The sequence below is a fragment of the Tamandua tetradactyla genome, chromosome 11 (assembly GCF_023851605.1).
Source record: "Tamandua tetradactyla isolate mTamTet1 chromosome 11, mTamTet1.pri, whole genome shotgun sequence".
Classification (NCBI taxonomy): domain Eukaryota; kingdom Metazoa; phylum Chordata; class Mammalia; order Pilosa; family Myrmecophagidae; genus Tamandua; species Tamandua tetradactyla.
Window position 1 is genome coordinate 22985089 of NC_135337.1, and position 23445 is coordinate 23008533.

The 23445-nt window shown below is 37.0% G+C and overlaps 2 protein-coding genes across 3 annotated transcripts in view; one reads left to right on the forward strand and one right to left on the reverse strand.

The window, feature by feature from the left end:
• TRMT13 (tRNA methyltransferase 13) overlaps positions 1–6227 on the reverse strand; it is a 44907-nt gene extending 38680 nt beyond the window's left edge. For both annotated transcript variants that reach the window (XM_077120129.1, XM_077120130.1), the window contains exons 1-3: positions 5968–6227; positions 3282–3328; positions 3129–3195 (exon numbers count right to left, since the gene is read on the reverse strand). In XM_077120129.1, the coding sequence (XP_076976244.1) occupies positions 3129–3195; positions 3282–3328; positions 5968–6126 (273 nt within the window). In that variant the 5' untranslated portion in view covers positions 6127–6227. The remainder of the gene's footprint in view (positions 1–3128; positions 3196–3281; positions 3329–5967) is intronic.
• An 87-nt stretch (positions 6228–6314) lies between these two features.
• Positions 6315–23445, forward strand: part of SASS6 (SAS-6 centriolar assembly protein) — an 81812-nt gene continuing 64681 nt past the window's right edge. The window contains exon 1 of the mRNA XM_077120138.1: positions 6315–6547. Coding sequence (XP_076976253.1) covers positions 6483–6547 — 65 coding nt within the window. The 5' untranslated portion in view covers positions 6315–6482. The remainder of the gene's footprint in view (positions 6548–23445) is intronic.

Below are 23445 nucleotides of genomic sequence, written 5' to 3' on the forward strand. Positions count from 1 at the left end.
TGTATCATCTTTCAAGTCTGAAAGCTTATTGTCATGGAGCAAATTTCAAAGCTTACTACAAAGTTGGATCATATTGCCTATCTTCTGTCCATCTTCACATCTGGTATCTAGGTTGGGGTATAACACACTGGATATTCTGTTCCAATGCAGTCACTTACATAGTTGTTACAGAAGACATGCTCACATCCTCCTAAGTACATAAGTTCCTTCAAAATATTGGTGTTCCGGGTGATTCTTTTGCATGTTAAAGTTCAAGAATATCATTTTAGCTGGTATGGTGCAAGATGACACTAAGTCCTATGGGTTTTAAATTCCAATAACATATAAACAATCTAAAATTTCCCCTTTAAACCACATTCAAATATATAATCCAGTGGTGTTAATCACATTCACACTGTGGTGCTACCATCACCACCAATTACCAAAATATTTCCATCACCCCAAAGAGAAATTCTGTACCAATTAAGCACTAATTTCCCATCCCTTACCCCTAATCTGGCCCCTGGTAATCTGTATGCTATTGTCTGGCTTATTATTTCCTATCAGCAAGATCACATAATATTTGTCCTTTTGTGTGACTTATTTCACTTCACATGAAGTCTTCAAGGTTCATCAATATTGGTGCATGTATCACAGCTTCATTCCTTTTTATGATGGAATAACACTCCACTATGTAAATACCACATTTTGTTTATCCATTCATCAGGTGATATGCACTTAGGTTGCTTCACAATTGTCTCTGGGCAATTGTGAATAATGCCACTATGAATATAGGTGTGGAAATATCTCTTTGGGTCCCTGGTTTCAATTCCTTTTGGTATATAACTAGAAGTGAGATTGCTGCGTCATAATGGTAATTCTATACTTAAGTTTCTGAGGAACTACCAAACTGGCTCCCACAGCAGCTACATCATTTTATGTTCCTACCAACAATGAATGACTGCTCCTATTTCTCCATATCCTCTTTAACACTTATTTTCTGTTTTTTCAATAGTCACCATTCTAGTGAATGCGAAATGGTATCTTATTGTGGTTTTGATATGCATTTCTCTGAAGGCTAAATATGTTGTTGACCATATTTTAATATGCTCTTTGTCTGTTTATGTATCTTCTTGGAGAGATGTCTATTCGAGTCTTTTGTCTATTTTTTAAATTGGGTTGTGTGGTAGTTAGGTTCAGGTGTCAACTTGACCAGGTGAAGGTGCTTAGTTTTATTGCTGCAGACATGAGCCAATGGCATGTGAAGCCCATCTGCTGCTGATTACATCTGCAGTCGGCTAGGAAGCATGCCTGCTGCAATGAAAGATGTTTGGCTTAATTGGCTGGAAGCTTAAATGAGAGAGCTCAACGTAGCACAGCCCAAGCAGCTCAGCATACCTCATCTCAGCACTTGCCGCTCAGCCCAGGCTTCTGGAGATACAGAAAGGAATCACCTGGAGAAAGTTGTTGGAACCCAGAGGCCTGGAGAGAAGGCCAGCAGAGATTGTCCTGTGCTTTCTAATGTAAGAAAGAACCTCAGGTGAAAGTTAGCTGCCTTTCCTCTGAAGAACTATATGTTTTTAATTAAATGACTCCCCTTTTATTAAAAGCCAATTCATCTCTGCTGTTACATTCTGGCAGTTTTGGCAGCTAAAACAAGTTGTCTTTTTGTTGTTGACCTATAGGATTTCTTTAAATATTCAAGATATTAAGCTCTTATTGGATATGTGGTTTCCAAGTATTTTCTCTCATTCTGTAGGCTGCCTTTTTACTTTCATGAAGTACTTTGATACACAAGTTTCTAATTTTGCTGAGTCCCATCTATGTACTTTTTCTTTTGTTGCTCATGATTTGGGTCTGAAGTTTAAGAAACTACTACCTAACACATCCTGAAGATGCATGATTCCTTATGTTTTCTTCTAGTTTTATAGTTTTAGTTCCATATTTACATTTTTGATCCATTTTGAGTTAAAGTTTGCATATGCTGTAAGGTAGGAATCCACCTTCATTATGTTGCATATGGATATCCAGTTTTCTCAGCACCAACTGAAGAGACTATTCTTTCCCCATTAAGTGGACTTGGCACCTTTGTCAAAAATCAATTGGCCATACAGTTTATTTCTGAACTTGCAATTTGATTCCACTGCTCTTTATGTCTGTCCTTGTATCAGTACCATGCTGTTTTGATTATTGAAGGTTATCATGTGGTTTTTTTAAACCCGTACACCTTCTGAAACAGACTGTGTACCACTCTGAGGTGCTCTATTATATGCCTTATAGCAGGTAATTCTTTGCCCATGTGACTTGGACTTAACTGTATCTTACACTGCTTCTGCTGTCCACATGGTTGCTTCTGCCTACAGGGCATGTTCTGGGAGGGCAAGCCAGATATGAGTTTCTAGGTTCAGTCTTTTGGGTTGCTACCTGAAATACTGGCACCAATATACAGTTCTCCCAGTAAGCATTTAGGGGTTACTCTGCTCCTCAGGAACAAAGACACCCACAATGGGAGCACAGGCTGGCTCCAAATCACACTGGGAAGGGGAAGAGAGGACCCAACAAGCATGTCACCAGCTTCTCCTACCATTTTTAAAGTTATAATTTCTTGATTGGCAGTTGCCCATTACTGCAGCTCTTTAGCTGTTTTCCAGAGTTTTAAGGAAGATGGCTCTGCCGGTTTTTGTTAGTTGTTCAAAGAGTCTGTGGAAGAATGACACTTTGGCATGTCTTATGCTACTATCATGGTTTACTGGAACCTGATTCTAATTTTAACTTTGATTCTAGTATGTACTCTCATCACATGTATGATTACTTTTTTCATTGATTTTCTTGAACTATACTCCTTATTTATAAGTCTATTCACCAGTTTCAAATGATCTACCTGAAAGCGTGGAACATCCCATTTTATTGAAATAATGTTTAGTAGGTATAAAGCAAATATTTTTAATAGATTGTGAAATTTCTTTCTGAACAATAGTTCTGTTGCATAAAATTCTATTCTCTGAATTAAGATTGTAAGTGGATTTATTGTTTAATATCCTACATACACTAAAATGTATTTTGCCAAAATCAAGCCTTCTGAGGCAGGAGCCTTGTTAAATATTATATACTACACATTCACCATTCAGTTTTACTTATCAAGCACTTACAGGTTTTGGCTTCTCTCTTGAGTTACATTTTTTCAAATGCTTTGCTAGTTGATCTTCATATACTGTGCTAAATTTAAAGAGAAAATTATTTAAAATGAGATTGTGGTATTTATTGTTTCTAGTACATAAAACATTTATCTGACCCATACTTACTGTTTTGGATCTAAAGGACACAGGATTCTTTTCCGAGCATTTTCTCCCTAATAAATTAAAAGGGATATATTTATTGAAATAAAGTATCCAGCTTATCACTTGTAGATATTATATATATATATATATATTTATATATATAAATATTATATATATATATTTATATATATAAATATTATATATATATATAATATCAGTGAATCATAAGCTTAAGTGTTACCAAAGCAAGGTAAAGAAACCAAGAAAAACATACTGAAAAATTTGCAAAATCCTGTCAAAGGATTTAACAACCATAAAAAATCTCCAATGTAATTGGTTTATATATAATAGGAACAAATACTGTTTTGAAGAATCAAGGGCTGTATCTTCAATAGGTTAGAGAAGTCCCACATATGGAATTCTGAATCTGACAGCATCAATTGTAATATGCACATCATTTTATGTATCTCTAAGGAAGAAAAAATGCCACCAATTTAAATTATGACATGTTATTGATTTTAAGATTATCCTTATTTGAGAGATGTTAAAATGTGAAAAAAAAATGCTTTAGAAACAATGAAATTAAGGCATTTTAGCCATTTGATTTATGGCCATATTTTATTGGCTTTGTAACTTCTTTAGCAGAGTTGTATCCTATTTGTTTTTAACTTACATGTATTTAACTATGTGCAATGGGTAAAAAGAAAGAGAAAGTAATAATATTGGAAATTCTGCCCAATTTACCTCCTAAGGTTTGTGAAAACTGAGTTGATACTTTAAAAAAATGCTTACTATAGTGCTGGCTAAATACTAATACTGAGTATAGACTGTTAACAGTATCAAAATTTTTTTTGTTTATTTCAGTTCTGATGTGCCTCTCAGCATATCTATGAAACCATATATAATGAATTTCATGGAGAAGTTGAGATTTTTCAATATTTAAAAAATATACTGTACATTATTTCTTCCTTGTTTGCTGACTTTTAAAACCTAACCTCCAAGAATGAAAAGACTCTAACTTTCAAAGTCTAATTATACAATAAAAAAAGGCACTTTTTCCAATTATTATTTGGGGTTAGAAACAGTGTTTCTCAACCTTGGCTCTATTAAGACTACAATTCTTTATTGTGGGGGGGCTGTCCTGTGCATTGTAGGATGTTTAGCAGCATCCCTGGTCTCTACCCACTAGATGCCAGCATCACCCTCCTTGTGACAACCAAAAAGTCTTGAGACATAGCCAAGTGTCTCTTGGGGGGGAGGGGAAATAGTGGTCCCAGTTGAGAAACACTGGTTTAAAACTAGTATGGAATACACGTATTATTACAGAAGTACGTGACACTTAAAAAAAAAAAAGATGGAAAACAATACCCAATTACATCATAAATTACAGAGTCAGTAGGATGGCCACTTGGCGTTTTACGATCTTTCTTCAAGGGACTAATGACATCATGACATCATTCCTCTCCAGGAATAGCAATCAGTTCGCAATGCTCTATTCTCACTCTACTACTGCCACCATCTGCAATCACCTTCCAGATATCTGGATAAGATGAAGTCTCAAGTTTTGTAACAGAGAGGAAATAAAACCCATCTTCTATCATAAATCTTATTTTTAACCACGGGATGTTTGTTGCTTCCCTCAAAACTCAGCCAGTGTGGGTGGACAATGGTGGCACAGTGCAGAGTTTTCGTCTGCCATGCCCGAGACCCGGGTTCGATTCCCGGTGCCTGCCCATGTAAAAATAAATAAATAAAAATCAGCCGGTGTCCTTCAATAGCCACGGGTCTCCCACATTCCAAAAAGAGGTCTCCCACATTCCAAAAAAGAATGTCCTTGTTTCAGGACGCTTTCCTTTGGGCAAATATCAGTCAAACCAAAAGAGAGAGTAGAGCTATCGCTATGATGGGCAGCAGCTAACAAAGAAAAAGAATGTAAATAATACTGGACATTAAGAAGGCAGCAAACCAGTTGCTGGCCTACTTGGTTTATTCTTTTTAATCCTGGTAGACGTGCTCTTTTTTTCTCAGCTTTCTGCGCCTGTTACTATTATTTTTCTATCAAATATATCTTATAAAGAAACATACATGTATACAAATATACTGCTTGACAGTACAATTTTTTGCATATTTTGCTGGCAGTACAATTAAATGTATAACCATATTATCGAACAAACTGCATGCTTTCTGTTCTCGGAGTCAGTTCTTACCCTTTTTCTTAATCTTCTCTCCCCTTTCCCAGCAAAGTTCCTTTCTTAAGATTTTAGATCTATATACATTTTTTTTTAGGTTTCTCTCAACCACATTCACGAGAAGTGGTTATCATTCACAAAACAATAATTAGAACACAATTAGTGAAACCTATGCGCTTCAATCACTATTTCCAATTACCACTTCCGATCAGAAAGGCGGAGGGTGGTGGTGTGTATGTGGTGGCAGGTGGAATAAAACTAAAATCTAATTAAGATCAAGAGCAGGTCACGGATCACTGCTGGAGCTTTCCTTAGTAAAACACTGATCATCACCCCGGCTCTTCACTGCTCCCCAGGAAGAGCAGGACCGCGTTTATTGAAGGAAAATCTGGAGCACTCAAGGGAGAGAAGCAAAAACCTGTCAGAGACCGAAGGGGCTGGGGTCTCAGCACAGAACAGACCGGGGTGCGGGTGGGGGTGGGGGACAACTTATTTCCCCTCTCAGGAGAGCGATACCAGACCTCTGCCTCAGTCTCCGCAGTTCCAGCGTGTTCACCACAGAGCCGTTTTCCTGCTGCCACCACCATCCTGCAGAACCGCTTTTTCTTTTCCAGATAGTAACCACATCTGTTCTCAGCCGAAAAACCACTAGCGTGCTGTGTCGGCACATAAGCAGCCATAATTTAAGATCGGCTTAGAGTATCGAACACTGGGCAAAAAAGGGAAAAGTTGTCAGTCCGCCGCGGGTCCTTTTCCCTTAACAAACATGGCTGCCTCGGGGTCCGCCACAGATGTTAATACCCGGAACTATCGCAACAACTTTCGTTCCTTCCAGGTCACAAAACCGGAAGAAACTTATGGTGGCTGGTGAAGTCCAAACATCCTCCATCTTCCCTCCCGCTTCTTTTTCCCCGCCTCCTCCACGGGAGCGGAGCGCCAAACTCAAACTTTATCAGGGCGCGTACGCCTTTCAGGCTAGTACCTAGGGCCTGGCCTGTCGGACCTTTCCGGGCTTCGGCCGGGGCAGTGGTCCAACATGAGCCAGGTTTTGTTCCAGCAGCTGGTTCCATTGCAAGTGAAATGCAAAGACTGCGAGGAGAGGTGAGGTTCGCGTCACTTGGTACCAGCGGGTGGCGGTTGGGGTTAGGCCAAGAGGGAAAGATGGCGTCTCCGGCCAGTAGGTGCGGGTCTGCAGCTGGGTGTCCCGCGGTCTTACTCGGACGCGGAGAGGAAACCCACCCGAGACCTAATGGTTACTTTTCTTTATCAAGTCAGCAGTTGCAGAGGGGACAGAAGGAAGAATGTGAGGAAATGGGTAGCCGACAACATCAAGTTTAATGTCACCAATCCTAGCGCAGAATGGGATTGAGATTCTAGGCCCACTCTCCCACTGATAAGAACTCTGGGCCGGACAGGTTAACTGATTGATGCTTAGAGTGAGTTCACGGCGGGGCCAACACTGTAACTCAGGCCTCGGATCCTAGCCTTTTCCCCGCTCTCCTTTGGATTAAAGGAGAATTTGAATTTAAGCTCCAACTTAATAAAAATCAATTTAGTGGTGTATCACGTTATTTATCAACAAAAGTAAATTATGTTTGATTCACTAAAAATAACAGGGGAAAACCAGGAAACTTTTCTTTCATTCATTCGTTCAACAAATACTACATACTAGCAAAACATCTTGCTGGACACCCGAGATGCAGTGGTCAGGAAAACAGCCCTTGCCTTCTTGGAGTTTATGGTACAGTGCAGTGAGGGACTCGATACCAGCCAGTCTCAGATAAAAGCAAGCTGCAACTTTGACTAAAGAGATGGTGCTATTGGGACTTAAATTTTGACTAGGTCAGAATATTTAAATTTTTTTCTTAGTTCCCAAATTCATTGATTGTCTTAGCTTCTCTGAACCTTCTTTCCTTATGTGTGGAACTGATTTAATAACATGCCTACCCCAAATGGTTGTGATGAGGATCAGATGTGAAATGTATGTGAAAACTATAGGGTGTAGAGTGTAGCATGTTAAAAATGAAAACATTGATTTGAGTTGCCAGTACTCTGCAGTGTATGCTTTAGAATTAGGTTCAAAATCAATTGCTAAGCCAGGCAAGGAGATGGTACAAAAACCAGCAGCTGTATATGGAGACATAGGTTGTATTAGTTGGGTGTTTTTCTGTGCTGTTCACTTTGGTAGCCACTAGCCACATACAGTTATTGGACACTTGAAATCTGACCAATCCAAGTTGAAGTGTAAAATGCACACTGACTTTTGAAGACTTACTATGAACAACAACAACAACAAAAAGTATGTAAAATATCTCAGTTCTTATATTGATTATGTGTTGGATATATTGGGTTGAATAAAATATATATTTTTAATGAATTTTGTCTGTTCAGTAAAAAAAAAAAGTTTCTAGAAATTTAAAAATTGTTTACCTGGCTCACCTTTGTGACCTGCATTTATTTTTATTGGATAGCACTGCTTTAGAATGGTTATAAAAGATAAAAGAAAAGGGTCACTACTTCTGACTCCAATACCTTTTTATTACATTGTCAACACAGTTAATCTTCTTAAACACAATTTCAATCTTCTCACTCCTCCTATTTAGAAACCTTGCATAAATTCCTGTCTCCTATAGCATGAGTTAGCAATCAACAGTCCACAGATTGCCCACTGCCTATTTTTGTAAATAATGTTTCATTGGACACAGTCATGCTTATTTGTTTATGTACTGTCTATGGCTGCTTTTTACTACAAAGGCAGAGATGAGTAATTGTGACAGAGACCTATGGATTGCAAAGCCTAAGATATTAATTATCTGGCCTTGTACAGAAAATCTTTGCTGACCCCTGACCTATAGGGAAAAAAAATCCAGACTCTTTAGTTAAGTATTCACAGCCAGTTTGATTTAAAAATTTGTGAATGCTTACTATGTACCAAAAATTATCCTAGGTGCTAAATGAAATAAAGCTTCCCCCACTTCTAACCCGCACTCCCCTCAACAAAAAATTATCCTGGATCTTGAGGAATTCAACAATAAAAGGGAAAATTTTTTTAAAGTTTCTTTGCAGAGGTAGCATAGCACAAGTTAATACATATAAAGTGTTTAGAACTATGTCTAGAACATAATAGGTACTCACTAAATGTTAGCTATTAATAAAGTATGATTAATGTGCTAAAAATATCAGCATCTTAAAAGTCATAAAAAGGAAGGAAATTCATCTGAGGACCAAAGTAATGGTGAAGAAGCTTTGTGGAGGGAGTTGCGTAAAATTTTGAAGCTTGTGGCTTGACACCAACCTGCCTTTTTGATTTTGTTTCCCGTGCTCCTCTCCCCAGTATGCTAATCACACAAGACTACTTGTTATCCCCTGAATGTACCTGGTACTCTCTATAAGTCATTACTTTACTCCTGTTTTTCTCTCAAGCATATTTTCTTTTGTCACTTTAAAGGTCTAACTTAATGCCTTTACTATAAGGACCTTTACAAAGTTGCCAAAGTTGAAATTAATTGCCTATATTCATTAATACACCTTATTCATTTCTCATGGTGTAGGCAAAAGACCTGAGATCCAGTTTGTGTTCTGCGATGTAATCTAAAACAGAGTATGTAACTCTATGAACCTCACATTCTTCCTCTGTGAGAGATATAATATTTACTTAACAAGATTATTGTTAAATAAGATGATATATACAGAGTACTTGGCTGGTCTTCAGTAGTGTAGGCACTTAGTAACTCTTTCTTCCTTCTCTGAAGACCAAAGGTACAAACAGAAGCAATATTGGGGAAAAGTCATTAATGTGCTCGTAAGTTGAGAACATGGGCCATGTTTATTTCTGTTTGTATCCCTAGCACCCAGCACAGTACCTGGCTTAGAGTAGCTTTTATTTGTTTGAGTTGAGAGTTATAGGTCACAGCTGCTAGGTGGCAGAGGTGAGCTAGAATCTAGTTCTTCCAATGCTTTATATTTAAGATCTTTTTATTTAGAACACCTAGCAAACTGACAGAATGGTAGTAGACTTATACAGTTCAGAATATACCATTTATTTTGAGGAATAGTATTAATAGAGTTTTTATTGATAGGTTTTATATTGTTCCTGTGACATTAAGTATTACAATGGAGAAAATAGGATTTGTAATTTCAGATATTATATCCCCTGAAAGTTCAGATTTTTTCTATGAGATATTTCTAGGGCATATTTTGAAATAAACATGGGGAATAAGTTTGATCGCGGAACTTTACTGTTTTCTTTCATATCCCAACTGCTAATGCATATAGATGCTTGGAATATTTTCAACAATATAATTAATATGGTTGGAAAATTATACTAGTATTACTCTTCCAGGATTGTGTAAATAAAACTTAAATTATATGCTTCTTGAATTTTTATAATTTTATGAAGTATGACAGCACTTTTAAACTAAACCACTAAAACATTAGATATTAACAGCAATGTCATACCACTATGGCAATATGTACTAGAAAAAACTTCAAAAGGGGAAATCCAAACATAATGACATTGTAGAGCTAAAAAGGGCCTCACAAACCTAATTCAATCCATTTATCTTACAAATTAGGAAATTGAGATATTTCGTTTCTCCAGAAAGTTAATTGAAATGGAATAGGAGTAACGCTGTAATCTATTTCTCATATATTGCTATAGAAACTAGAAAAATAGAAATGAAACATTCTTTTTTTAAAGAAACTTTTTTTTAGTGTATAAAATAACATATATACAAAGCAAAGAAAGAAAAAAGCAATAGTTTTCAAAGCACTCTTCAGCACTTAGTTACAGGACAGATCCCAGAGTTTGTCATGAGCTGCCATACCATCCTCACAGATTTTTCCTTCTAGTGCTCCAGAATATAAGAGACTAGAAGGAATAAATATTTTTTATCATTACAGTCGACTTTTTTCTTTTTTTTTAATTAAAAATGACATTCGAAAAAGCAATAAATTCCAAAGCATAGCACAACAATTAGTTGTAGAACAGATTTCAGAGTTTGGTATGGTTTATAATTCTACAGTCTTAGGTTTTTACTGCTATCTACGCTGAGATCCTGAAGATTAAAAGAAATGTCAATTTAATGATTCAGCAATCTATTCATTTGTTAAAACCTACCTTCTCTGTATAACTCCATCATCACCTTTGATCTTTCTCTCCTTCTTTTTTTAGGGGTGTTTGGACCATGGCTATTCTAACTTTTTCATGTTGGAAGGGGCTGTCAGTAATATGAGGTAGGGAGATGGAACTAGCTGATGTTCCGGAGAGGCTGGGCCCTCTAGGCTTCAGGACTTATCTGGTCCAGCAACCCATCTGGGGTTAGGTTTCTTGAAAGTTACCCTAGTGCATGGAACCTTTGTAGAATCTTATATATTGCCCTAGGTGTTCTTCATGATTGGCTGGAATGGTTTTAGTTGGGTTTGGCAAGTTATGATAGGTAGCAATGTCTAACTGAAGCTTGTGTAAGAATGATCGACAGAGTAGCCTCTTGACTCTATTTCAACTCTCTGCCACTGATACCTTATTTGTTACACTTCTTCTCCCCCTTTTGGTTGGGATAGAATTGTTGATCTCATGACGCCAGGGCCAGATTTATCCCCAGGAGTCATCTCACATGCTGCCAGGGAAATTTTCACCCCTGGATGTCATGTCCCATGTAGTGGGGAGGGCAATGGTTTCACTTGCAGAGTTGGGCTTAGAGAGAACGAAGCCACATCTGAGCAACCAAAGAGGTCCTCCAGAAGTAACTCTTAGGCTTACCTATAGGTATGCTAAGCTTCTCTACTACCTACATAAGCTTCACAAGACTAAGCCTCAAGATCAAGAGTTTGGCCTATTGATTTGGGTGTTCCTAATGTTTGGCCCAGTATCAGAGGATTCCCTGATGGTAAAGTTTAATAGTTCCATATTTTTTCTCCCATCCCTCAATGGACTTTGCCAGTATTTTTTGACTATCTGCTTAATATATTCTAAGATGTATCCAGGCATTACATTAAGCTATACAGGATTAAAGGCCCTCATTCTTATTCTGGGCTCCCTGTGTTTCATTTGTTCAAATGAGTTATACAGACAGGTTGAGTTAGATTTTTGTGGTACAGAAAATGTAGGTTCCAGACTATTAAAATAAACCTTTCTTCCTTTTGTCTCAAAGAGTAGGTACAGTTCTAAAATATAGACGATATCTTCCTTAACCCCTGTGTTCCGAATTACTTTAATTGGGACCTGATTGGCTTCGTTCTTATCTCTAAGTACCAGATTATAGATATATAAAACAGCCTATCAAACCCCAGAAATAATTACAAGTGTGGATTAAATGGGTCTGCTATAAGAGTTTACAGCCTAAGCCCCTGTTTTCTTACAAGAATTTTCTAAAGGAGACCATATGATAATTATTCTTTTGTTCCTAGCTTATTTTGCCTCACCAAAAGTACCGCAGGTTCACTTACATTGTTGCATGCCTCTCAACTTTGTTCCTTTTTGTAGCATCACAATATTCAATCATATGTATCCACCATTGTTCACCAATCTACTTCTCAGTGCATCCTTCAGCTACTTGCATTCATTAGGTACCAACACTATCAATTTTAGACAATTTCATTGTTCCCAAGAGAAAGATAACCAATAAACACACCCTCATCAATTAGGAAATCTAAACCTCCCCTTAACTCTTGTCCTTCCCCCCATTATTTATCTCTGCTGTTGCTGTGGTACTGTTGTTTTCCTGTTAAATATAGCCCATAGCACACAATAGCAGTTTTTTCCCTGTACCCCGAACTTAAACACTCTTTGTACATGAATCATACCTTTGAAGTTCTTGTAAGAACTAATTTATATTTCTAATGTTAATCAGTGGGACACATACATTTGTACATACCCCTTTCAATCTTGTTCATCCTCAATATGGCAATATAACCTATAGATTTCACTTCTGTCTATTCCCTTACATTTGAGTTCAACGATTCACCCATCTCTAGCTTCTGTGTATCTCTAAATCCCCTATAGTCTGTATTATAAGCCTCTAATTTTACCTTTACAGTGGTCATAAAAGTGGAGTCATACTATATTTATCCTTTTGTGTCTGGCTTATTTCACTCAGCATTGTGTCAAGTCTCATACATCCTGTCACGTGCTTCAGGATATCATTTTGTCTTACTGCTGCATAATATTCCATTGTATGTATATACCACATTTTGTTAATCTGCTCGTCTGTTGATGGGCATTTGGATTGTTTCCATCTTTTGGCGATTGTGAATTGTATTGCTATGAACATTGGTATGCGAGTGTGTTATTGCTTTCAGCTCTTCTGGGTATATACCAAGTAGTGCTATTGTTGGGTCATAGGGTGACTCGATATTTAGTTTCCTAAGGAACCCCCAAACAGTCTTCCATAGTGGTTGTACCATTATACATTCCCACCAACGGTGCATAAATGTCCCCGTTTCTCCATATCCTCTCCAACATTTATAGTTTCCTGTTTGTTTAATACCAGCCTTTCTTATAGGTATGAAGTGGGTGGTATCTGCCTTTCCCTTATAGCTAATGAAAATGAGCATCTCCTCATGTGCTTTTGAGCCATCTGTATTTCCTCTTGAGAAAAATGCCTATTCATATCTTTAGCCCATTTTATAATTGGGTTGTTTGTTCTTTTGTTGTTGAGTTGTATGATTTCTCTATGTATACAGGATATCAAACCTTTTTTTGATGTGTGATTTCCAAATATTTTCTCCCATTGAGTTGGCTGCTTCTTCACCTATTTGACAAAGTTTTTTGAGGTGCAGAAGCTTTTGATTTTGAGGAGTTTCCATTTATCTAGTTTTTCTTTTGTTGCTTATGCTTTGTGTGTAAAGTTTAGGAACCTGCCTCCTATTATTAGGTATTGAAGATGTTTCCCTACATTTTCTTCTAGAAGCTTTATGGTGCAGTTCTTACATTTAGGTATTTGACCCACTTTTAGTTAATTTTTGTATAGGGTGTAAGGTAAGGGTCCTCTTTCATTCTTTTTGCTATTGATATCCAGTTCGCCCATGTTCATTTATTGAAAAAGACTATTTTGTCCCAGTTCAGTGGATTTGGGGTCTTCATCAAAAATCAGTTGACCGGACTTCCTGGAAGATGGCGGCTTAGTAAGACGCACGGATCTTAGTTTCTTCTCCAGGACACCTACTAGGGGAGTAGAAACGATACAGAAAGCGCCCAAAGCCACAACAGAGATAAAAAAGACAGCGTACCCCATCCTGGAACGGCTGGCTGGCTGAGAGAAGCAGCTCGGGTGAGATCGCCGAGGCGCGCGGGTCTTACCGGGCGGGGTGGCAAGCGGCCGGAGTTACTCCCTTCCCCCTTCCCGGGCCGGCTGGGAGAATTGGAGAGGTGGTCCCCTGAAACCAAGGCGACTGGCGCCCACACCACGCGCAGCCCCCGGACCAACTGAGAGAATTGGATCGGAAACCCCCAGGCCGCGGAGAACGGTGACCCCGTGACTCCCGGGGAACGTGCATTCTCTTGGGCGGGCCGCTGCCGCTGGCGCCCTCCCGCCACGCTTGTTGCCCAGGGCCGACTAGGAAATTCGGACAGGCTCTTTCCCTGGCTGCGGCGACCAGCAACCCTCCCTGCGTTCGGACACCCTCCCTGCGTTCGGACCCCGGGCCGGCTCAAGCCGCTTCGGCTAGGGAACCCCCAGGACGGCGAGAGTTTTCCAAAGTTAAAGGTCCCACAGCACCTTTTACTGGTGGGACCCGCAGACAAACGTGTGCCACGAGCGCCACCTACTGGGCAGGATAAGAAAAACAGAACCCAGAGATTTCACAGAAAAATATTACAACCTTCCTGGGTCCAACACCAAGAGAAATCTGAATAAATGCCCAGACGCCAGCAGCAGAAGATAACTGTCCACGCTCAAAAGATTGAGAATATGGCTCAGTCAAAGGAACAAACCAATAGCTCAAATGAGACACAAGAGCTGAGACAACTAATGCTGAATATACGAACAGAAATGGAAAACCTCTTCAAAAATGAAATCGATAAATTGAGGGAGGACATGAAGAGGACATGGGCTGAACATAAAGAAGAAATAGAAAAACTGAAAAAACAAATCGCAGAACTTATGGAAGTGAAGGATAAAGTAGCAAACATAGAAAAAATAATGGATAGCTACAATGATAGATTTAAAGAGACAGAAGATAGAATTAGTGATTTGGAGGATGGAACATCTGAATTCCAAAAAGAAACAGAAACTATAGGGAAAAGAATGGAAAAATTTGAACAGGGTATCAGGGAACTCAAGGACAATATGAACCGCACAAATATACGTGTTGTGGGTGTCCCAGAAGGAGAAGAGAAGGGAAAAGGAGGAGAAAAACTAATGGAAGAAATTATCATTGAAAATTTCCCAACTCTTATGAAAGACCTAAAATTACAGATCCAAGAAGTGCAGCACACCCCAAAGAGATTAGACCCAAATAGGCATTCTCCAAGACACTTACTAGTTAGAATGTCAGAGGTCAAAGAGAAAGAGAAGATCTTGAAAGCAGCAAGAGAAAAACAATCCATCACATACAAGGGAAACCCAATAAGACTTTGTGTAGATTTCTCAGCAGAAACCATGGAAGCTAGAAGACAGTGGGATGATATATTTAAAATACTAAAAGAGAAAAACTGCCAACCAAGACTCCTATATCCAGCAAAATTATCCTTCAAAAATGAGGGAGAAATTAAAACATTCTCAGACAAAAAGTCACTGAAAGAATTTGTGACCAAGAGACCAGCTCTGCAAGAAATACTAAAGGGAGCACTAGAGTCAGATACAAAAAGACAGAAGAGAGAGATATGGAAAAGAGTGTAGAAAGAAGGAAAATCAGATATGATATATATAATACAAAAGGCAAAATGTTGGAGGAAAATATTATCCAAACAGTAATAACACTAAATGTCAATGGACTGAATTCCCCAATCAAAAGACATAGATTGGCAGAATGGATTAAAAAACAGGATCCTTCGATATGCTGTCTACAGGAAACACATCTGAGACCCAAAGATAAACATAGGTTGAAAGTGAAAGGTTGGGAAAAGATATTTCATGCAAATAACAACCAGAAAAGAGCAGGAGTGGCTGTACTAATATCCAACAAATTAGACTTCAAATGTAAAACAGTTAAAAGAGACAAAGAAGGACACTATATACTAATAAAAGGAACAATTAAACAAGAAGACATAACAATCATAAATATTTACGCACCGAATCAGAATGCCCCAAAATACGTGAGGAATATACTGCAAACACTGAAAAGGGAAATAGACTCATATACCATAATAGTTGGAGACTTCAACTCACCACTCTCATCAAGGGACAGAACATCTAGACAGAGGATCAACAAAGAAATAGAGAATCTGAATATTACTATAAATGAACTAGACTTAATAGACATTTATAGGACATTACATCCCACAACAGCAGGATACACCTTTTTCTCAAGTGCTCATGGATCATTCTCAAAGATAGACCATATGCTGGGTCACAAAGCAAGTCTTAACAAATTTAAAAAGATTGAAATCTTACACAACACTTTCTCGGACCATAAAGGAATGATGTTGGAAATCAATAATAGGCAGAGTGCCAGAAAATTCACAAATACCTGGAGGCTCAACAACACACTCCTAAACAACGACTGGATCAAAGAAGAAATTGCAAGAGAAATTAGCAAATACCTCGAGGCGAATGAAAATGAAAACACAACATATCAAAACTTATGGGACACAGCAAAGGCAGTGCTAAGAGGGAAATTTATTGCTCTAAATGCCTATATCAGAAAAGAAGAAAAGGCAAAAATTCAGGAATTAACTATCCATTTGGAAGAACTGGAGAAAGAACAGCAAGCTAACCCCAAAGCAAGCAAAAGGAAAGAAATAACAAAGATTAGAGCACAAATAAATGAAATTGAAAACATGAAAACAATAGAGAAAATCAATAAGGCCAGAAGTTGGTTCTATGAGAAAATCAATAAGATTGATGGGCCCTTAGCAAGATTGACAAAAAGAAGAAGAGAGAGGATGCAAATAAATAAGATCAGAAATGGAAGAGGAGACATAACTACTGACCTCACAGAAATAAAGGAGGTAATAACAGGATACTATGAAGAACTTTACGCTAATAAATACAACAATTTAGAGGAAATGGACGGGTTCCTGGAAAGACATGAACAACCAACTTTGACTCAAGAAGACATAGATGACCTCAACAAACCAATCACAAGTAAAGAAATTGAATTAGTCATTCAAAAGCTTCCTAAAAAGAAAAGTCAGGACCAGATGGCTTCACATGTGAATTCTACCAAACGTTCCAGAAAGAATTAGTACCAATTCTCTTCAAACTCTTCAAAAAAATCGAAGTGGAGGGAAAACTACCTAATTCATTCTATGAAGCCAACATCACCCTCATACCAAAACCAGGCAAAGATATTACAAAAAAAGAAAACTACAGACCAATCTCTCTAATGAATACAGATGCAAAAATCCTCAATAAAATTCTAGCAAATCGTATCCAACAACACATTAAAAGAATTATACATCATGACCAAGTAGGATTCATCCCAGGTATGCAAGGATGGTTCAACATAAGAAAATCAATTAATGTAATACACCATATCAACAAATCAAAGCAGAAAAATCACATGATCATCTCAATTGATGCAGAGAAGGCATTCGACAAGATTCAACATTGTTTCCTGTTGAAAACACTTCAAAAGATAGGAATACAAGGGAACTTCCTTAAAATGATAGAGGGAATATATGAAAAACCCACAGCTACTATCATCCTCAATGGGGAAAAATTGAAAACTTTCCCCCTAAGATCAGGAACAAGACAAGGATGTCCACTATCACCACTATTATTCAACATTGTGTTGGAGGTTCTAGCCAGAGCAATTAGACAAGAAAAAGAAATACAAGGCATCAAAATTGGAAAGGAAGAAGTAAAACTATCACTGTTTGCAGACGATATGATACTATACGTCGAAAACCCGGAAAAATCCACAACAAAACTATTAGAGCTAATAAATGAGTACAGCAAAGTAGCAGGTTACAAGATCAACATTCAAAAATCTGTAGCATTTCTATACACTAGTAATGAACAAGCTGAGGGGGAAATCAAGAAACGAATCCCATTTACAATTGCAACTAAAAGAATAAAATACCTAGGAATAAATTTAACTAAAGAGACAAAAAACCTATATAAAGAAAACTACAAAAAACTGCTAAAAGAAATCACAGAAGACCTAAATAGATGGAAGGGCATACCGTGTTCATGGATTGGAAGACTAAATATAGTTAAGATGTCAATCCTACCTAAATTGATTTACAGGTTCCATGCAATACCAATCAAAATCCCAACAACTTATTTTTCAGAAATAGAAAAACCAATAAGCAAATTTATCTGGAAGGGCAGGGTGCCCCGAATTGCTAAAAACATCTTGAGGAAAAAAAACGAAGCTGGAGGTCTCGCGCTGCCTGACTTTAAGGCATATTATGAAGCCACAGTGGTCAAAACAGCATGGTATTGTCATAAAGATAGATATATCGACCAATGGAATCGAATAGAGTGCTCAGATATAGACCCTGTCATCTATGGACATTTGATCTTTGATAAGGCAGTCAAGCCAACTCACCTGGGACAGAGCAGTCTCTTCAATAAATGGTGCCTAGAGAACTGGATATCCATATGCAAAAGAATGAAAGAAGACCCATCTCTCACACCCTATACAAAAGTTAACTCAAAATGGATCAAAGATCTAAACATTAGGTCTAAGACCATAAAACAGTTAGAGGAAAATGTTGGGAGATATCTTATGGATCTTACAATTGGAGGCGGTTTTATGGACCTTAAACCTAAAGCAAGAGCACTGAAGAAGGAAATAAATAAATGGGAACTCCTCAAAATTAAACACTTTTGTGCATCAAAGAACTTCATCAAGAAAGTAGAAAGACAGCCTTCACAATGGGAGACAATATTTGGAAATGATATATCAGATAAAGGTTTAGTATCCAGAATTTATAAAGAGATTGTTCATCTCAACAACAAAAAGACAGCCAACCCAATTACAAAATGGGAAAAAGACTTGAACAGACACCTCTCAGAAGAGGAAATACGGATGGCCAAGAGGCACATGAAGAGATGCTCAATGTCCCTGGCCATTAGAGAAATGCAAATCAAAACCACAATGAGATATCATCTCACACCCACCAGAATGGCCATTATCAACAAAACAGAAAATGACAAGTGCTGGAGAGGATGCGGAGAAAGAGGCACACTTATCCACTGTTGGTGGGAATGTCAAAGGGTGCAACCACTGTGGAAGGCAGTTTGGCGGTTCCTCAAAAAGCTGAATATAGAATTGCCATACGACCCAGCAATACCATTGCTAGGTATCTACTCAAAGGACTTAAGGGCAAAGACACAAACGGACATTTGCACACCAATGTTTATAGCAGCATTATTTACAATTGCAAAGAGATGGAAACAGCCAAAATCTCCATCAACAGAAGAGTGGCTAAACAAACTGTGGTATATACATACGATGGAATATTATGCAGGTTTAAGACAAGATAAACTTATGAACCATGTAATAACATGGATGGACCTAGAGAATATTATGCTGAGTGAATCCAGCCAAAAACTAAAGGACAAATACTGTATGGTCCCACTGATGTGAACGGACATTCGAGAATAAACTTGAAATATGTCATTGGTAACAGAGTTCAGCAGGATTTAGAAACAGGGTAAGACAATGGGTAATTGAAGCTGAAGGGATACAGACTGTGCAACAGGACTAGATACAAAAACTCAAAAATGTACAGCACAATAATACCTAATTGTAAAGTAATCATGTTAAAACACTGAATGAAGCTGCATCTGAGCTATAGGTTTTTGTTTTGTTTTGTTTTGTTTTGTTTTGATTTTACTATTATTACTTTTATTTTTTTCTCTATATTAACATTCTATATCTTTTTCGGTTATGTTGCTAGTTCTTCTAAACCAATGCAAATGTACTAAGAAATGATGATCATGCATCTATGTGATGATGTTAAGAATTAATGATTGCATGTGTAGAATGGTATGATCTCTAAATGTTGGGTTAATTTCTTTTTTTCCGTTAATTAAAAAAAAAAAAAAAAAAGGGAAGGGATAATTGGAGATGAAGGGATACAGACTGTACAACGGGACTGGATATAAAAACTCAGAAATGGACAGCACAATACTACCCAATTGTAATGCAATTATGTTAAAACACTGAATGAAGCTGCATGTGAGGTATAGGTTTTTTGTTTTTGTTTTTTTTGTTTTTTTTTTCTTTCTATTATTGTTTTAATTCTTATTCTGTTGTCTTTTTATTTCTTTTTCTAAATCGATGCAAATGTACTAAGAAATGATGAATATGCAACTATGTGATGTTATTAAGAATTACTGATTGTACATGTAGATTGGAATGATTTCTAATTGTTTTGTTAATTCTTTTTTTAATTAATAAAAAAAAAAAAAGAAAAAAAAAATCAGTTGACCATAGATTTGGTGGTCTATTTCTGAATTCTTGATTTGATTCCATTGTTCAATACTTCTGTCTTTGTGCCAATACCATGCTGTTTTGACTACTGTGGCTTTATAATAAGTTTCAAAGTCAGGAAGTCTTAATCCTCCCACTTTGTTCTTTTTTAGGATGCTTTTAGCTGTTATCCAAAGTCTCTTTCCCTTCCAGATGAGTTTGGTAACTAGCTTTTCCAAGTCTTCAAATAGGTTGTTGGAATTTTTATTGAATCTGTAGATCGATTTGGGTAGAACTGACATCTTAACCATATTTAACCTACCTATCCATGAGCAGGGAATGTCTTTCCACCTATTTAGATCTTCTTTCTTTTTGCAGGTATATAGTTTTCTGTGCACAAGTCCTTTACATCCCTAGTTAAGTTCATTCCTAAGTACTTGATTCTTTTAGTTGTTATTTTGAATGAAATTTTTCTCAGTTAGGCCATTGCTTGTGTATAGAAACGTTACTGATTTTTGTACATTAATTTTATATCCTGCCATCTTGCTGAATTTGTTTATTAATTTAAGTACCTTTGTTGTAGATTTCTCAGGATTTTCCAAGTCTAGTATCATGTCATCTGCAAATAATGAAAGTTTTAGTTTTTCCTTTCCAATTTGGATGCCTTTTAATTCTTTGTACTGCCTAATTGCACTAGCTAAGTTTTTCCTTTCCAATTTGGATGCCTTTTAATTCTTTGTACTGCCTAATTGCACTAGCTAGAACTACTAGTACAGTGTTGAATAATAGTTGCGACAGTGGGCATCCTTGTCTTATTCCTGATTGTAGGGGGAAACCTTTTAGTTTCTCTCCATTTAGTATGATGCTGGCTATCGTTTTTTCATATATACCCTTTATCGTATTGAGGAAGCTACCTTTGATTCCTATCTTTTGAAGTATTTTTATCAGAAAAGGATATTGAATTTTGTCAAATACCTTCTCAGCATCTATTGAGATGATCATGTAATTTTTCCCTTTCAATTTGTTAATGTGCTGTATTACATTAATTGATTTTCTTGAGTTGAGCCATCCTTGCTTTCCTGGTTTAAACACCACTTGGTCATGGTGTATAATTCTTTTAATGGGTTGTTAGATTCGATTTGCTAGTATTTTGTTGAGAATTTTTGCATCGATGTTTATTAAGGAGGTTTGCCTGAGTTTTCCTTTCTTATAGTATCATTACCCAGTTTTGGTATTAAAATGATGTTAGCTTCATAAAATGAGTTAGGTAGTTTTCCTTTTCCCTCAACTTTTTGGACAAGTTTGAACATGATTGGTGTTAGTTCTTTTTGGAATATTTGATGAAATTCCCCTTAAAGAAGCCATCTGGCTTTTCTTTGTAGAAGGATTTTTGAGGACTGATTGGAATCTCTTTACTTGTGATTGATTTGTTGAGATCTTCTATTTCTTCCTGAGTCAGTGTAGCTTCTTTGTGTGTTTCCAGGAATTTGTCCATTTCATCTAAGTTGTCTCATTTGTGGGCATATGGTTGTTCTTAATGATTTCTTTTATTTCTTCAGGGTCTGTGGTAATGCATACCTTCTCATTTCTGATTTTGTTTATTTGCATCCTCTCTCTTTTTTTCTTTGTCAGTCTTGCTAGTGGCCCATCAATTTTTATTGATTTTCTCAAAGAACCAGCTTTTGGTTTTATTGATTCTTTCTGTTGTTCTTTTGTTCTCCTATTTATTTAACACTGCTTTAATCTTTGTTGTTTCTCCTCTTCTGTTTGCTTTGGGGTTAGTTTGCTGTTCTTTCTTATGTTCTTCCAGGTGAGCAGTTAAGTCCTCGATTTTTGCTCTTTCTTGTTTTTTTAATATAGGCATTTACAGCAATAAATTTCTCTCTCAGTGCAGCCTTTGACACATCCCATGAGTTCTGATAAGTTGTATTCTCATTTTCATTTGTCTCCAAATAGCTACTGATTTCTCTAGCAGTTTCTTCTATGACCCACTGGTTGTTTAAGAGTGTGTTAGTTGATCTCCATATATTTGTGAATGTTCTCATACTTTGGTAGTTATTGAGATCCGACTTCATCCCATTGTGATCAGAGAAAGTGCTTTGAATAATTTCAGTGTTTTAAAATTTATAAAGACCTGTTTTGTGTCCCAGCACATGATCTATCTTGGAGAATATTCCATGAGCACTAGAGGAGAACGTATATCCTAGTGTTTTGGGTATAATGACCTATATATGTCTGTTAAGTCTAATTCGTTTGTCAAGTTGTTTAATTTCTCTGTTTCCTTGTTAATCTTCTGTCTGGTTGTTCTGTCTATATGGAAAAGTGGTATATTGAAGTCTCCAAGTATTATTGTTGAAACATCTATCACTCCCTTCAGTTTTGCCAGTGTTTGTCTCATGTACTTTGGAGCTCCTTGATGGGGAGCATGAACATTTATGATTGTTATTTCTTCTTGGTGAATTGTCCCTTTTATTAATATATAGTGTCTTTCTTTAACTCTTATGAGGTCTTAACATTTAAAGTCTATTTTGTCTGATATTAGTATAGCCACTACTGCTTTCTTTTGGGTACAACTTGTGTGGAACATCTTTTTCCATCCGTTCACTTTTAATCTATTTGACATTCTTGTTGTTATTATTATTCTTTTTTCACATGGGCGGGCACCGGGAATCGAACCCAGGTCCTCTGGCATGGCAGGTGAGCATTCTTGCCTGCTGAGCCACCGTGGCCCGCCCGACATTATTGTTTTTAAAAGTAATTCTTAAAGAAAGAAAAAAAAAAGTAATTCTTGTTATCTTTGCAATGTAGACCAGTGTTCTGGTTTCTTTTCAGATAACAGATTCGATTTGTAGTAACAGTCTCATCAAATGAACTAAGATTTAACATCCAGTCTTAGAGTCAATAAGAAATTTAAATAAAATGATAAATTTAAAAAAATATATGAAAAATGGAGTGAGTGGAGAGAGGATGATAATATATAGAAAGGAAAAATAAAATTTCACTTGGCTAAAACAGAAAACCAATAAAAAGTAAAAGCATAAAACATAAAAACAATTGCTCTCCAATATTTTCATCAATGCTTAATTGCTATGTCTATAGTTTTTACTTTTCTACTAGTTAAGTGATAGAAAGTTGAAAGGTTAAAAGAAGTCTTTGGCAGAATAGCTGAAATTGAACTAATTGTATTTCCCTGTACATCAGTGAAAGACCATTATTATTCAATTCTAGTAGAGTAGTTTAAGAACTACTGGTGCAGAGATGTTTTCTTACTAGGGTTTTCCCTCTATTTCCTGAGTTTAAACATTCCTGCTGAATTTAATTAGTGTTTATGAAGCACCTTTATTTATATGCCTCTGCCCAATTCTAGATTCTGTAAGATGCAGTATAGAATATGGATAACTATGCTTTTTCCCTCTCAGAGTTAAGAGTTCTATAGATATACTGTATAAATAGAGAGTATTTTAGGTTGA